This window comes from Hippocampus bargibanti, linkage group LG19, assembly GCF_051943395.1.
Source record: "Hippocampus bargibanti isolate YZ-2025 linkage group LG19, ASM5194339v1, whole genome shotgun sequence".
NCBI classification, from domain to species: Eukaryota; Metazoa; Chordata; class Actinopteri; order Syngnathiformes; family Syngnathidae; genus Hippocampus; species Hippocampus bargibanti.
In genome coordinates this window covers 13,336,091-13,354,016 of record NC_142752.1, presented here as the reverse complement: position 1 = coordinate 13,354,016, position 17,926 = coordinate 13,336,091, and the positions used below count along the sequence as shown (strand labels likewise).

At 46.3% G+C, this 17,926-nt stretch overlaps 1 protein-coding gene across 1 annotated transcript; it reads left to right on the top strand.

Annotated features, from left to right (window-relative positions):
• Nucleotides 1-475: 475 nt before the first annotated feature.
• On the top strand, nucleotides 476-17,533 carry LOC148884073 (potassium channel subfamily K member 10-like). Its single transcript, XM_089022724.1, is given in 6 exon segments — nucleotides 476-479; nucleotides 552-592; nucleotides 594-713; nucleotides 4,676-4,901; nucleotides 8,830-8,972; nucleotides 16,856-17,533. Coding segments are annotated over 6 exon segments (1,212 nt in total).
• Nucleotides 17,534-17,926: the final 393 nt, after the last annotated feature.

Sequence of the window (17,926 nt, the reverse complement as noted above, 5' to 3'; positions counted from 1 at the left end):
GGAGCTTTGGCGCCATCTTGTGCATTTTCTGGGCGCTACATTGGAGTCCAGACGTCTCAAAATGAGACGGAAGGACTTCTTTAATCAATCACAAACATTTATGCTTTCCTCTTCACAACTATTTGAATCATATTCATAACTGGATGAGTAACAAGAAAGCATCTTCTCCGAATCTGAAGCCATTGTTTTGATTCTCGAGCAAGGCAAGACGTCCTGGCGTGACATCACGAACAAGAGGGTGGGACCTTCTGAAACTCAGCATCTCCGGGGTCATTTTGAAGTAGTTTTGGGACACTTTAACTCATTTTTATTGGTGTTTTGCATTTGACTAAAAAGAGTTTCAGGTATTTTAGATGCTATAAAATGTTTTTCTGAAGTCAGTTAGGAAACAAATAAATGGTGTCGGTTGTCTTTTAAGCATAGTTTGTCGCCCCATGGTGTCTTTGGCACCATAAGCATCTGCCCCTGTCGCCTAATGGGTGAGCAGGCTCTGATATAGATCGAACCTGGAAAAAAAATGCATATTGACCTTATCTTCCCCATTTTCATAGGGTATGGTAACATCGCTCCAAGCACTGAGGGAGGAAATATTTTTTTGCATTCTATATGCAATATTTGGCATCCCATTGTTTGGATTCCTCTTGGCAGGGGTTGGTGACCAGCTAGGGACCATATTTGTCAAATGTATTGCCAAAGTGGAGATCATGTTCCGGGTGAGTTACATGTATACATGATATGTAAAAAGCAGTCACACTCATGTTCAGACATCAAGTTTGACTGATTTGAAAAATGAAAACAAGACAAGATCCACCACAGACATGATTTTTGTATTAAGGCAGCTTATGGAGAAGAGCAGAGAACATCACCTGGACCTCTGCATAGCCTTCATAGATCTCAACAAAGAATTTGACACCGTCAACCGTGAGTTGCTATGGAAGCACCTCTCCAAACTTGGGGTTCCACCCAAGTTTCTTTGCATCCTCCAGCAGCTGCATGACGGGATGCAAGCCAGAGTACTCTTCGGAGAGCTCCAGTCAGAGCTCTTTGGGGTGAACGCTGGGGTGAAGCAGGGCTGTGTCTTGGCTCCAGCACTCTTTAATATCCTCCTTTCTGCCATCACGTGCCTATTTCACAAAGGCATCCGACATGAAGATGGCATCCGCGTGGAATACCGCCTCGATGGAAACCTCTTCAACATCAGACGGCTCCACGCCCACACAAAGACAAATATCTGCCACATCTGCGAACTTCAGTATGCTGATGACTGTGCTGTACTAGCTCACAGCTCAGAATCTATGCAGCATGCTCTCAATACCATTTCTAACTTATACCAGTCTTTTGGTCTCCAGATCAACATAAAAAAAACAGAGCTCATGTTCCAACCTGTGTCGCGAACTCCCACACCACCCAGCCTTCACATCAATGGCATTTCACTAAATATAGTGGATTGTTTTACCTACCTTGGCTCCACTTTGTCCACCAATTGCTCCCTTGACATTGAAATACACAATCGTATAAATAAAGCCTCATCATCGTTTGTACGTTTACGCAGCAGAGTGTTTATGAACCGTAACCTGAGAATTGGAACCAAGATTGCCGTATAGAGCGCAGTATGTCTGTCCACTCTCCTCTATGGGGCAGAAACATGGACCACATACCGCCGGCACTTAACTACCCTTGAGGCCTTCCACATCCGTAGCCTGCAGAAGATCCTTGGCCTGTCCTGGGAAGATCGAGTTCCTCACTCAGACATCTTTCAGCGCACAAATTCCATCTGCATGGAAGCAGCAGTTGCAAAAAAACACCTTCGGTGGATTGGACACACCATCCGCATGCCCGATCACCGCCTGCCCCGCCAAGTCCTCTATGGACAGCTGAAAGATGTGAAGCGCTCTGCAGGGGGGCAAAAGCGACGCCTCAAGGACTACAGCAGAGACCTCCTCAAACGAGCCAACATCAACATCACGGAGCTCGAAGCTTTGGCCTCAGACCGACAAACCTGGCAGACCACTAGTGCCAGGATAGTCTCTAAAATACATCAAATCCACATAGACAGACAATTAGAGAGACGCATTCAACGGCACCAGCGGGCGGCTGGTACCCCCCTGCCATCCGGCCTCCCATGTTCCATCTGCGGACGTGTCTGCGGCTCAAGGATTGGGCTCTATGCCCATGAAAAGTGGCACCAGAGACATCGTCGCTAAGCCCCCCCCCCCCCCAACCGCCCCAACTTCCCTTCCCTGGGAGCAAGCGTTATCATCACCTATGATGGACAGCTAGAAGTGTGTGTGTGCGTGTGTGCGTGTGTGCGTGTGTGTGTGTGTGTGTGTGTGTGTGTGTGTGTGTGTGTGTGTGTGTGTGTGTGTGTGTGTGTGTGTGTGTGTGTGTGTGTGTGTGTGTGTGTGTGTGTGTGTGTGTGTGTGTGTGTTGTTAGGTTAACTCAATTCCTCCCGGCAAACGACTACAGTCGTGTTTTTACCTCCGTGTATCCCGAGTCACGCCTCCAGTCGGGCTGAAGCGATAGCAAATAATGCCGGATGCCGACTACAGGCGGGCCGTGAATAGATGTTAACCCTTTATGGACGATTGTGCTTCTAGATCGAGAAAATGAAAGGTAGCAGTTCAAGTGCCGATTGAAACTGATGCGGCACAAGTTACATGTCCCTTTAAAACAGATTATATCATCATCTCCTTCATGCGCAACACAATGTGTTGCGCATGAAGGGCTTCAAAGCGGCTTCTATTTTTCGTCATGGATGAAATACCATGTAAAGTATATGTTGTAACTATTTTATGAGCTATTCAGAAGAGGTTTACCTTGATACTGAAATGCATAAACTAACTAACTTGTTTATTTACCGAGAAATATTAAAAATAAGGAGTATTCCGAATTCGGAACATTCTAACGCTAACGCTGTTTTCATGATGATATTGTTGATCCTGACTTGGTACCCGATGCGAATAATTATAATGGTGCGTTTTCCACTAATAGCTGTACCTCATAGCTTTGCATTCTCAATATGATTATAGAAACAGAGGTCCATATGTTTTTTTTTTCGAAAATACCCATGTACTGTCTATCTTTCCAGATCCAGATGAGAATGAAATAGATGACCATGTTGATGAAGACATTTTGGCATCTGACACAGTCGTGACTGTTGCGTTGATGAACTTCTATCACCATTCAAATACTTTCGGGCTGATCAACTACGTGCTTCATACGCTAGCTATCTCCAGGAAATCACTCAAATAGTGGAAAAACCTGTTTTGGTTTCGAGTGGATATTTGTATTTGCAATCGGTTTATACTGATGAAACTCTCTCCAAACCGTCAAGTGAAAACCAGAACAGGTCGCCTCCGAAAAAGGACTCAGTTAGAATTCAGGACAAACTTAGCTCATCAGTTGTTTGGTAATTACAGAAGGAAACGAAAAAGAGAATGCATGAAGGAGAATTACACTGTTGCCCTCCTTCATTGGCCAATAGAATTGGATAAAAAGAGAACATGTAAAGAGTGTGCAAAGAAAAAAATTCGTTGTGAGCAAGAACAGGTTGTGAGCAATGCAAGGTGAACCTATGCAATCCATGTTATGCAAACCATACCACAAATAAAAACACCCTGAATTATTTTAAATGCATTCTAGGTTTATTTCATGCATATGTGACTTGTTGTGAATGCATTTTGTTGTAATTTGCAGGTTTTGGAAAACATCTTCATTAACATTGCAATAATTTTCTAAAACTTCAATCAATTTCACAAAAGAACTTATCTTATTCTATTATATGTTATGGAAGTGTACTGAAAGATTGAACAACAAATAAAGAAGTTATAACAGTTTATTTGAACACACATGTTAGTTATTAATTTCCTGCTGAAGCCACTCAGGGAGCACACTACAAAGCTAGGCTGCAGGCTCTGTAGGTGGTGGGGGAAGAAATGCAAAATGCCTGCTAGGGAGGAAAGAGTTAAAATATTACAGGCTAATATTAGCATTTTACTGTTATTTTTAAAATTGTAAATTTTATGAACGGAATTAAATATTTACCTTATTGCACAATGTCCTAACCTAACAATTGGCATGTTCGTTGTGAGAGAGATCACCAAAGAAGCTGGCAAGTTACTCACAGATGATTTATTCCTAACAATTTAATCTAATGCAGAATTCTGGGTCTCAGTTCTTTGATTAGAGTGCCCTCAAAGTCTGGAGTGAGAGAGAGACAGGGAGACAGAGACAGGAGCCCATTTTTAACGGGTACTACATACATATTCAAATTTGGCTCAAGCAAAGAAATCAGCAATTGATTGGATCCCTCTCCTCTGATGTCATCATCCTTCTGGTGGGATGTCGCGGAGACGTCTCAAGTTGCTTCTGCCAAGTCAGCGTTGGTTTATGTTGTAACCTTTCACCTCCTGCAGCATTGGTCAGGTTGTAACTTTTCCTCTCTTTTAGGTGATAAGAATCAGCTGACCCATTGACCCCCTAGTGCCTGCAAAAACACAACTCTGACACACATTCCACATCAGCTCCCTCATCCATCCACTGGAAACAAAGCACCATTGAGACTGATTAACTCGATATTTTAATGTTCATCCTACAATGTTAAAAATTGCTAACTAAATGTATTTATTTCCTTCAGTGTGTTTGTGTCTTTCTCTATAGAACAATCACAACCAGATCAGTCAAACTAAAATCAGATTGACATCCACCCTCCTCTTCATCTTGGCCGGCTGCATCCTGTTTGTGACCATCCCAGCTGTGATCTTCAAACAGATCGAAGGTTGGACAGCTCTGGAGTCGACGTATTTTGTCGTCATCACTTTGACAACTGTTGGGATTGGAGACTATGTGGCAGGTGAAACATTTGCTTCTGCAACAAAAAGAAACCAACATATATGGCAATGCATATTTTGCCTTAATATTTTGGATAAACTTGATATGTTGTTAGAAGCACAGTGAGCTGGTGGTTACAGTCGCCTGAAAATTCAGAGGTTGTCTGTTGAAAAGTTGCTGTGTCCTTCGTACTGTATTTTGAGTTCAAGTACTCCCCACGTTACAATTCAATAAAATACACCTCAATCTGCAGTACATATGCACCTAAAAGCTAGAAACCACTCATTTGACGACAATGAGGTTAAAATCTTTGCGAAGGAAAATAGATGGTTTGAAAGGGAAGTGAAAAGAAGCTATTTTCATAAAACAGCAAAATCCTTCACTAAATCGCCATGGTGGGGTGAGGTGGAGTGAGGTGGAGTGGGGTTTCTTAGGCAACATAGGCTTCTTAGGCAACATAGGCTTACTTATGCTGATGAGGTGATACCAGATCAAATGGGGCAATCAGGCCAGTCGTAAACCCCATACTCGGGCTGGACAATAGAAGTACTCAGTCAGGACAACAGAAGTAATCAGTGTAGCCGCAGGGAGTAGTCCTCTGCTCCCCCCAACCTGAGAGCAAGGACCAATCATAGCAGAGTTCATCACCACCACGTCTGGACAGTAGGGATATATATATATATATAGGGTCAAAACTATCAGCAAAAGATTTTAGTTCGCTGACGAAGCCTCTTGGATGAGAAGTGAAACGTCCGACACCTATAAAGATGTACAGATGACGGCTGAAGAAACCTTCTCATCAATAAAATACATCGTTATATATATTTGATTATCTCCTTTTTGATCTCAAACTGTTTGAAACAACAAATAGTATGAGAGAAAAATGGTTCAGATTGCATGACTGTCCGTGGATTGTGTTATGTGTTGTGTTTATTATTTTACTTTGTGTTAACTTTTTTGTTCAGCGCTATTTTACACCCACAGATGTTGTGAAAGCGCTATATAAATCCAAATGTATTTATTGGAGAGAAACATGCCCTGAAATTGACAACCGACATTTCTGATGAGAGAATGGAAAGTTTTGGTGTCTTTAGATTTTCTTTTTAAAATGAGGTTATTATTACAAATTCTCTTCAAAAATGTTTGTGACAATATTGATAAATCCATTGAGTTTTTACAAGTTCATCGTCACACATGCTTGAGAACATGAGCCTCAATTTCACCCTAACATAACAATGCATACATTGTATGATTATATTAAAGTCAACATTGAAAAATGTTGACTTTAATGAACAGTGTTATCCGTGTGCGGAATTACATTACATGTGAGAATGCGAAACATATCAGTTCAGGTTATGGTCTACCTCCCTGGGATGGGCTATCATGGACAAGCGTTGTTGGAAATGGATGATGGAAGAGAGATACGTACAGTGATACCTTGGTTTACGAACTTAATTGGTTCCCAGACAGAGTGTGAAAGGCGAAAAGTGTGTATCCCAAAAATTAATTTCACAGGAAACCATTAAAATGAGAATAATCCGTTCCCAGGTCCCCATAAAACATAATTTTCTACTTTTGAATTTTCTAAGCCTTAAAACTACACAAAACACACCTTATTTTATGTACAGTAAATGTGCTATGGTATTATAATTACAGAAATAAACTATACTTTATAATAAAGTTGTTTTATTCACCTTTGTGATGGTCGTTGATGGCTTGATGGAATGGAGTGGCCGGTTTCATCAGCATTAAACACTTGATGAGGAACTTAACCTTCTTTCACCATCTTGAGGAATGATCCCTTGTAAGTGCTTTCTCTGTGATAATTTTATCTAGTTCCTCATCAATTGTGTTCTGTTTAGCTGGGTTGATAGCTTTTTGCATCAAGTGTACAGATGGCTTCTGTGTGTTGTTTGTGGAGCCTGATTGATTGGATATTTTAACCTTGCAGTCTACACACTGCCTTTGAACGATCAAAGTTGAAACTCTCATTGTCGTCTGTAATGGGTTTATTTTGATCGTTCGTCCCTGGTTCATTGCTTCTACAGGCGTTGATGGCAGAGGATGGTTAAATGAAAATTGTAAAGAGCAGTACATTGGGGCGACTCAACAAATTCTCAAAAAAAGACTTTATCAACATCGCAGGGATAATACAAGTGGGCCTCAATCGGCAGTACATTTGCACCTAAAAGCTAGCAACCACCCATTTGACGACAATGAGGTTAAAATCTTAGCGAAAGAACATAGATGGTTTGAATGGGGGGTAAAAGAAGCGATTCTTATAAAACAACAAAATCCTTCATTAAACCGGTCTGGTGGGGTGAGGTTCAATTTGGATCGTTCATACAATAGCCTGCTTAGGCAAAACAGGTTAGGCAACATTCATAATGCTGATGAGGTGATACCGGTGGGAGTGGGGGAAATGGGCCAGTCGTTAGTCAGGAATGTAGGAACAATCAGTGGGGCCACAGGGAGGGGTCCTCTGCTCCCCCCAACCTGAGAGTAGGGACCTATCATAGCTGTGTCCGACACCGCCATGGCTGGACATTAGGGATATATAAATAGGGCCGATACGACCAGTCAGACTTTAGTTCGCTGACAAAGCCTCTTGGATAGGAGGCGAAACGTCCGAAACCTTCAAATTTGTACAGATGACGGCTGAAGAAACCTTCTCATCGATAACCTATACTAACCATTAGCAACGTATACGCTCACACAACGCGCGCACACACACACACACACACACACACACACACACACACACAACACACAAAAGCACACAATGAAACACAAAAAAGACAAAAGACACGGACAGACGGCTCCTCGAAATGGCCCCCCTTCAGCCGACCCCCCTGCCCACGAACTGTCCCCTGGACAATGAAACCCCCTGGGAAGCCCCGTAGCAACGGCTAGCAATGCTGATAATGCGCTAGTGTTGATGAATGCTTAATGTTACGGAAAATCCACGATCTATTGCAGCTGCAATTAAACAAAAAAAAAGAACAGCTAATTGTCCGGTTCAAAAAAAATAAATTTTTCACCAGCCCTCGCGCCTGAAATTCCAGGAGTTCATCCCTTCTGAAAAATCCCGCCCTGGAATTTCCACGGTCTTACAGTACGGCCTCCGGGGGTGCGGCAGCAGACTTGTCTCGACCCGAAATGGCGTAAATCAGTCACGTGTGAAAACTCCGCACATCGGCTCGAATTAGGATGGTCCGCCTTGACGATCGTAATTTGTATTACTAGCCGAAGATACGCAGATTAACCGTAATTAGAATTACTTTTGGCCGAAAGAATTCCACAATACATTCACTCAACACAGCTGCATGCTAGCGGCGCCACTCACCCGTGAAACAATCCTGAGCGACGGAAACCAGGAAGGGAGGGACGGCCCACTCGAACACTCTCAAAAGAAAAAGAGAGACACAGGGCCCCTTCTTCCCCCCCTTCCGAAGCCATCAGCTCGGACACGAAGTCCTTCGGCACCAATAATAATGGGTTTATTTTGATCGTCCCTGGTTCGTTGCTTCTACGGGCGTTGATGGCAGAGGATGGTTAAATCATCAGGAAACCAGGTGTTGATATGACGTATCAGGAAGTCCAAAACGTAAACAAATATTAGAAAGCAATGTTTAAAGATGTTCGTATAGCGAATTACCCCAACAGTCTGCCTGTCTCTTTAATGTTTAAACCACCTCCCCTCACTGCTGCGTTCTTGACCAATCATGTGGCTTTAACCGAATACTGGGGGCGGGGAATAGAGGACCAAAACAGTCAGCTGCCATTTTGTTGTTAGAAGAACGGGCTCATTCGCGAATGACACATCACTCATTGAGGCAGCTCCATGTACGAAAAAAGTTTGTATGCCAAGGTAAGGTTCATATGCCAAGGTAAAATTTTCAGAAATTTAACGTTCGTAAACCGAAAAGTTCGTAAGCCAAGGGGTTCGTAAACCGAGCTATCACTGTATTTCATTTTGGCATTTTTTTTTCTTACAGGTGGAAATCGGAGGATTGAGTACCGCAAGTGGTATAGACCGCTTGTGTGGTTCTGGATTCTGGGTGGGCTGGCCTACTTTGCTGCTGTCCTAAACATGATTGGCAACTGGTTGAGAGTGCTCTCAAAAAAGACCAAACAAGAGGTATTCACTCACAGATTTTCAGTCATTCATTGCTCTTTCCAATGAGTTCAAATGTAGCCACACGCTGACACAAGCCAGTGTTTTATTAAACCGCTCCCAAGCCCGGATATATACAGAGGATTGTATCAGGAAGCGCATCCAATGTAAAATTTTGCCCAAAACAAATGTGTGAAACAAATAGCAAACGTTATCAGAGAGACAGGTCGAAAAGTACTTGGTGTATCAACTGTCAGAAAAGTAGATAATGAGACTTCATGGTGGAATGAGGAGGTGCAGGTATGTAGAGATGGCCTGATGGTTTACCAATAATAATAATAGTAATAATAATAATAATAATAATAATAATAATACATTTCATTTATAAGCGCCTTTCAAAACGCTCAAGGTCACTTTACAGTCACAGGATAGGTTTTTCCGTGGGTGAGCAGCGGCAGCCACATGCGCCAGCGTTCACTCAACTCGGAATAACTCAAATAGATAGAAAGCTAGCTAGCTAGCTATTCGATAGCTAATAGATAGCTAGCCAGATAGCTAATAGGTAGCTATTAGCTAGCCAGCCAACTAGCTCGCAAATAGATATCTAATAGCCAGCTAGCCAGCGGGATGGATAGCTAATAGATAGAGAGCTAGCTGGATAGATCGCGAATAGATAGCCAGCCAGATAGCCAATAGATAGCCAGCGATTGGCTTGAATATAGCAGCCAAAAATGTCACGCCACTCGAGGTTTGATGACAGGACTCGAGGGGCGACGGAAGGTGGTGCGGGTAGGATCCGAAATACACGGTGAGACAGATTTCCAACAAAAGTTCTTTTCTGAGACATGAAAAATAACAAACAGTGAGAAATGGCAAAGGTAGCTACTAACTGGACCGACCTGACGACGCGGACTTCCAGGATCAGTGGAGGAGGTGACAGGAGGGGAGGGTGACGCTGAGGACGGCGACGACGATGTGACAGTGCTAGTGCTAGGGAGATGGTCTCCACTGGCTTGAGGAGGGACACATGGAAAATTGGATGGATCCGCATGGTGGGTGGCAGCCGGAGCCTCACCGAGACCGGGCTGAGGATAGCCTCGATGGGGAAGGGACCCGTGAAGCGTGGCCCCAGTTTTGCTGAAGTCCCCGCCAGCCGAAGGTCCCTCGTGGACAGCCACACCTCCTGCCCGACCTGGTAGCTGGGTGCTTGTCGACGACGACGGTCCGCGACAGCTTGGTTCCGGGACGCCGTGCGCGACAGGGCGGCCTTGGTCTCCTTCCAGACTCGGTGGGCCCGTCTGAGGTGCTGTTCAATGGACGGGACTTCCACCTGGCCCTCCTGGGTGCGGAACAGAGGCGGCTGATAGCCACAGGCGGACATGAACAGGGACCGACCTGTGGCTGTGAAGACCAGGGTGTTGTGGGCATACTCCACCCAGGGTAAGTGGAGGGCCCGCAATGCGGGTCTGTGAAGGCACACGCACCGGAGGCCCGCCTCCAGGTCCTGAATCTTCCTCTCCGTCTGTCCGTTGGTCTGGGGATGGTATCCAGATGACAGGCTCGCCGACGCCCCTAGGGACCGACAGAAACGTTTCCATACCTTGGACACGAACTGCGGTCCCCGGTCCGACACGATGTCCGTCGGAATCCCGTGGAGACAGACGACGTGGTTAACCAGGAGTTGAGCCGTCTCGATGGCAGACGGCAACCTGGTTAACAGGACGAAGTGGGCCGACTTCGAGAAGCGGTCCACCACGGTGAGGACGACCGTCTCGCCACGGGAGGGGGGGAGGCCTGTAACGAAGTCGACGAAGATGTGGGACCAGTGTCGGGAGTGTACCGGTAGTGGCCGGAGGAGTCCTGCCGGGGGTTGGTGGGAGGCCTTCCCACGGGCACAGGCCGGGCAGGCCTTCACGAACTCCGTGACGTCCCTCCTGTACTCCGGCCACCAGAACCGTTGGGCGATGAGTTGGATCGTCCTGTTGATCCCCGGGTGACAGGCTACCTTGGAGGTGTGTCCCCAGAGTAGCACCTCGGTGCGTAGGGGGGTGGGGGGCGAACAGGCGATCCACTGGGCAGCCCTTGGGTATGGGGTCGGTCCCCTGGGCTTGCTGAACTTTCCTCTCAACCTCCCACCGCAGGGCGCCCAGGATGCGTTGGGCCGGCAGGATGTTTGTGGTGGTTTCCTCCCTTTCTGCCGGCTCGTGAATACGGGATTGGGCGTCAGGCTTGGAGTTCTGCGACCCTGGGCAGTAGGTGAGAGAAAAGTTAAAACGGGTGAGGAAGAGTGACCATCGGGCCTGTCGAGAGTTGAGACTCCTGGCCGACCGGATGGCCGCCGGATTTGTGTGATCGGTGTAAACCGTGAAGGGGTGTTTGGCCCCCTCAAGCCAGTGTCTCCATTCTTGCAGCGCCAAGACGACCGCAACAGTTCCCGGTTGCCAACATCATAGTTGGCTTCAGCGGGGCTGAGCTGGCGGGAGAAGAAGCCGCATGGGCGAAGCTTCTGGTCAGTGGGGGAGCGCTGGGATAGGACGGCCCCTACTCCGGACTCGGATGCGTCAACCTCGACCGTAAACGCAAGGTCTGGGTCAGGATGACGAAGGACAGGGGGATTGGTAAAGGCTTGGCGGAGGCGGTTGAACGCCCCCTCAGTGTCGGGCGTCCACCTAAAGGGGACTTTAGTGGACGTGAGGTTAGTAAGGGGGAGTGCCTTCTGACTATAACCGCGAATAAAGCGGCGGTAGAAATTGGCAAACCCCAGAAACCGCTGGAGCTGCTTGCGCGTCTTCGGGGTGGGCCACTCTGCCACCGCTTTGGTTTTGGCGGAGTCAGCCCTGAGCTGCCCCTGCTCCACGACGAACCCCAGAAAAGACAGAGAGCGGACATTGAACTCGCACTTCTCTGCCTTCACGTAGAGCCGGTTTTGCAGGAGCCGCGCCAGGACCCGTCGGACGTGCTGCCAGTGCTCTTCTGCAGATTTAGAAAAGATCAGAATGTCATCCAGATAAACAAAAACAAATAAGTTGAGGAAGTCCCTGAGTACATCATATATAAAATTTTGAAATATGGCGGGCGCGTTGGTGAGTCCGAACGGCATCACCAGGTACTCAAAAGCCAAGATGGTAAGCACTTCGGAGGTCCAATTTAGAGAAAATAGTAGCTGATTGGAGGGGCGCGAAGGCTGAGTCCATGAGGAGGAGAGGGTACTTATTACGGATGGTGATGTCGTTCTGACCCCGGTAGTCGACACACGGGCGCAGGGATCCATATTTATTATCGATAAAGAAGAACCCTGCGCCAAGCGGAGAACGCGACGGTCGAGTCCCCCCGCGAGGGAGGAGTCTATGTAGGTGCTCAGGGCTTCTCGTTCCGGTTGGGAGATGTGGAAGAGTCTGGAGTCCGGTAACGGAGCCCCTGGCTGCAGTTCAATCGCACAGTCATACGGTCGGTGGGGCGGCAGGGATTGCGCGCAGTCCTTGCTGAACACCTCTCGCAAGTCGTGATAGCACTGCGGCACACCCTTGAGGCAGATGGTCTCGGGCGGGCCACCGCGGGAGGGGTCTCGCCCTGCCGTCGCCGACCGCAGGCAGTTGACTGGAGGTCTTAGGCTGGGGGCCTTGGGTGCGACGAGGTTGGTGCGGTCTTACCCCCCCCCCATCTGCATGAGTTTGGGGGATCCCTCCAGGCGCCGCACGCGCTTGCTGCCGGGTGTGGTCATCTTGGGCCGGCTTCCGGGCTCGATTGGGCCGCCGGCCGCTCTGCTCCCTCTGCCGCTCCTGAAGACGGTGATCCAGGCCGATGATGATGTCGACCAGGTCGTCGAAGGTGGTGCCAGCGTCTCGGTGGCCAACTCGTCCTTGAGATCGGCATTCAATCCGCGGCGAAACACCCCCTCAACGCTCGGGCGCCGTAGCCGCTGCCAGCGGCCTGGATGCGGAAGGCGACGGAGTATTCTGCGACCCTTGGACGCAGTCGAGAAGTCTCCCCTCAGCTTCGACCACCGTCACCGGATGATGGAAGACCCGGTGTATCTCGGCCACGAAGTCCGGGTACGAAGCGCACAGCTCCGGTTGGGACTCCTGGACGGCCAGCACCCAGGTCTCGGCTTCGCCCGTGATCAGGCTGGTGATGAAGGCTACCTTAGCCTCATCGCTAATGTAGGCGTATGGTGGTTGCTCAAACACGGGCGTGCACTGCAGTAAAAACTGAGCGCAGCGCCCGGTTTCGCCTGCGTAGTGTGAGGGGTGAGGTAGCTGTAGAGCGCGCCTACCCACGGGCGGGGAGGACTGGGCTGTGAGGGCGGCGAGGCGTGTCTCGACCGACTCAAAGCGTTGAGCCAGCGTGGTGGTAATTTGTCGGACTTCCGCGATGGCTTGGGCCAGCTGGCTCGAACGCTCCGCCTGCATAGCGAGGGCGGCGATGAATTTGTCAACACCGGCGGGATCCATAAGTGGTCGGAGTATTGTGTCACGCCACTCGAGGCTTGATGACAGGACTTGAGGGGCGACGGAAGGTGGTGCGGGTAGGATCCGAAATACACGGTGAGACAGATTTCCAACAAAAGGTCTTTACTGAGACACGCATGAAAAATAACAAACAGTGAGAAATGGAAAAGGTAGCTACTAACTGGACCGACCTGACGACGCGGTAGTAGCGGGGGGGAGGGGACTTCCAGGATCAGCGGAGGAGGTGACAAGAGGGGAGGGGCGCGCTGAGGACGGCGACGACGATGTGACAAAAAATAGGTAGAAGACAACAAGCATTGTGGATAAGTAATTCAAATAGATAGCAAGCCAGATAGCCAGATAGATAACTAAGTGTGAGTTCAGTTCCAAAACGCTAGTACAACTAGCTGTACTTTAGTATCTTTATTTGCTCTTACATATATATACTTATATAGCGCTTTAACAACAGTTGAAGCTGGAACAAAGCGCTAACATGAATTAATTTCTAAGCGCCTTTCAAAACTCTCAAGGACACTTTACAGTGTAAAGAACTTTTTTTGTGTGCGGGTGAGCAGCGTCAGCCATTCACGCCAGCGTTCACTCTACCCGGAAGTAACACAGCAGCAAAGTTATAAAAGGAAGAGGAAAGGAAAGAGAGAAGTAGAAAAACAAAATACAGGAGCTGCTGGAAAGGCAGCCACTATCGCGGCGCCATCTTGAAGTTAAAAAAAATAAAATAAAATAACAAATAATATGACTACACAAAGACACAGAGAGTAATTCATTCACCCTCTTTGTGACATGAAGCAGTTTTACATGAAAGAGGAGACGATCAAGGCATCCTTTTCAGCAGTGGATCAGGGATGTCATGGTGGAATGTGCACGTCTACTACAAGCTAAATGTTGAAAGCAAAACAGGAAGCTGTATATACAGTAATACCTCAGTTTACGAACTACCCAGAAAGTGTGTGTATGGCGAAAAGTTTGTCTGTCAAACATTTATTTCCTATAAGAAACCATTAAAAATGAGAATTATCCGTTCCCAGGTCCCCATAAAACATAATTTTCTACTAAATACGCCTTGAAAAAACGACACAAAATATGCTTTATTTTATGTACTTTATGTACAACTTACAAACACCTTATCTTACGTACTTTTCGTCTTACGAACGTCAAATCTTTGAAAATTAAATCTTATAATATGCACTATTTTCATAATACACACCCACCACGGCCAGCACACCAAAGAACACGACCTTCGGATCTAGCAGAGTGATCTTCGGCGGAAGCACACGATCGAACAGCGCTCCAGCTGGCACTACATTCCACACCACCTCTCTCTGAAGTCACACGTCCATCACCTCCGAGGAGCTTTTTGCAGATAATTTTACTATTATGGGACCAGAAAATAAACACCACAGGCTCGTGTTCATCCTCAGTTCAAATGTGGTGCGTTACTATGAATAAATTGAAGAAACTATCAGCCGTACACGTCTACTCTGCTCTGTTTATTTGTCATCCAAGACTTGGGGTGCGTTCAGGTTCGAGAATAGCGCACGACTTCTTATGACTCTAGGCTGTTTGGAAAGCATTGTCTAACTGAATGAGCAGGGACAAACACTTGCCAACGTTTCTGTGTTGCTACACTTGAACGGACCCCCTGTCAAGATGCGATAGAAGTGATTGTGATTGGCTAAACGGTAGAGTCATGTGTCATGGTAAGCCAATCAGAACTAGTGTTTTCACACACAACGGAACAGCGTGTCAATAGTCACGCTAAATTGTTACGTGCGAGTTGACAGCTGGGGCGGGGCCGCCGCTCACGACACTTCAATTTCATGTCATTTCAACGAGTCACTGTCACCTCCTGTGATAGTGCCTCGCTGTGTCTTGTGCTGTCAAATCCAACAGTTTGCTTTGCACGAGGTGATTGTTAGACGCGATCGCGTAAGTTTGTTGCTTTCCGGTTTCCGATTGCGAGTGTGCCATTTTATTCGCCCCGCCTGCCTTCTTTTGTCGCGTTTTATTCCGCATCCGTGGAATCATCGGACTCGCGCCTTTTGTTTAAATAAAATCTCTGCCAGCACCTATGGGACTCGAAGTGAATGCAGATCACATCGAGTCGCTTGTTGTTGACCATAATGAGGTCATCAACACAGAGAATTTTATTTGCCTACAAGAGGACAAGCAGAAGCAGGCCATTCAGCAGTTGATGTGCAGGCTTTTGAGTTAACATTTCCGTCCAGAAAAGGCTATGAGAATCATCAACATGATGAATGATAATGTGATGCCTCAGTTTCGTAAGACCTTACTTACAAGTCAGAAAGCAACAAGTGTCAATTAAGAGCCATCAATGACCATCACAAACATAAATAAAGTGACTTTATTATATAGTGCAGCGTATTTCTTTCTTTACAATACAATAGCACATTTATTATACATAGGATAAGGTAGGTTGTGTGTAGTTTTAAGTCTTATTTAGTTGAAAAGTATATTTTATGGAAACCAGGGAACGGATTATTCCCATTTTAATGGTTTTCTATGGGAAATTAGATACACACTTTTCAGGGGTCATTCCTCAAGATGGTGAAAGAAGGTTAAGTTCCTCATCAAGTGTTTAATGCTGATGAAACCGGCCACTCCATTCCATCAAGCCATCAACGACCATCACAAAGGTAAATAAAACAACTTTATTATAAAGTATAGTTTATTTCTGTAATTATAATACCATAGCACATTTATTGTACATAAAATAAGGTGTATTTTGTGTAGTTTTAAGGCTTAGAAAATTCAAAAGTAGAAAATTATGTTTTATGGGGACCTGGGAACGGATTATTCCCATTTTAATGGTTTCCTATGGGAATTTAGATACACACTTTTCGCCTTACACACTCTGTCTGGGAACCAATTAAGTTCGTAAGTTGAGGTCTCACTGTATCTTGATCGTTCGTCCCTGGCTCATTGCTTCTACGTGTGTTGATGGCAGAGGATGGTTAAATCAGCAGGAAGCCAGGTGTTGGACAGAAAGTTAGTTTAATCTTGAAGACAGCGGAGACATTGTGGGAGGTCGTCTGAGGGGGATGCAGGAAGGGAGAGAGAGAACGGACTTATATGCTGGACAGTGTGCGATGAAATAGGATGTGACGTAATGTAGATGCGACATCATGTAAGGGAAGGCAGGATATTACGTATCAGAAAGTCCAAAACGTAAACAAATATCAGAAAGCGATGTTTAAAGATGTTCGTATAGTGAATTACCCAGACAGACGGACGGACGGATGGCTGGATGGATGATAGATGGATGGATGGATGGATGGATGGATGGATAGATAGATAGATAGATAGATAGATAGATAGATAGATAGATAGATGGAAGGACCGACGGACGGACGGACTGATAGATAGACCAACCAATTGAGATCAAACACACTATTTGTATTACTATATGTATTTTCCAAGGTTGTGGAAATCAAGGCTCATGCAGCCGAGTGGAAAGCTAACGTGCGAGCTGAGCTGAGAGAGACAAGGCGGCGTATGAGCGTCGAGGTCAGCGACAAACTTCAGCGAGCTGCCACTATTCGCAGTATGGAAAGACGACAACTCGGCCTGGATCAACGTGCGGCTTCCATGGATATGCTTTCTCCAGAACGCCGAGCCATTTTCAATAGTCTCGAGACCTACGGCGACAAAGCCTCCTCCCAAGAAAGTGTAGACACTAAGTTAAACAATCTTCGACTAAGGGGCACTGAGCAATGTGATCGTCAATCCAACCATCAGGCCACATCTGAGGACAACATTTTTAACCGCCTGGGTTCTGTTAGCAAGCTAGCCAAAAGCAACAGGAATCGAGAACTGCATACAAACATCACAGAAGAAGCTCGTCATCCCCATAGTGAAAGTTACGGTTGGATGACACCCAATTTTGATTGTATCACACCTGTCATGGATGAAGGGAAGAGAAAAGATGAGGAAAATGAAGAGACTGAAGACAAAGAATACAATACAAGCTTGTCTGAATTTCCATTGTTTGTCGAGCCTTACAAATCACATAATTGGCTTATTCTGGAACAATCCAAAGGGAATAAGAAAGATGAAGCACTTGAAATGAAAACGCTACAGAATGAGATGAATCCTTAAAGGACAACCGACGCCCATGGACAAGTTGTGTGCATAATTTGTAAAATCACTTGAAATGACGTCTAAGTCCTGAGTTTATTCCACAAAGACCCCACGGCATATAGCTATATTTTGCATTTTAATATTGCCGCTGAATATTCAGGAAGATTTGTTTTCGAGTTGATGACGATGCCTGACGTGACGTCACGTCAGGAACGCCCCCGACCGAGAAAGCGACACACAATGCATTTTGAGTACTTTGGTTGGTCTGAAAACTTAGAAGGAAAACATAAATAACGCGAGTGTGAATCGTTGTGTGTTGCACCAAGACTACTATTTGATACTAGTTGACACAAATTCCCAGCAGACAAATCAGCCCATTTCCAACGGAGCTTGGGCGCCATCTTGTGCATT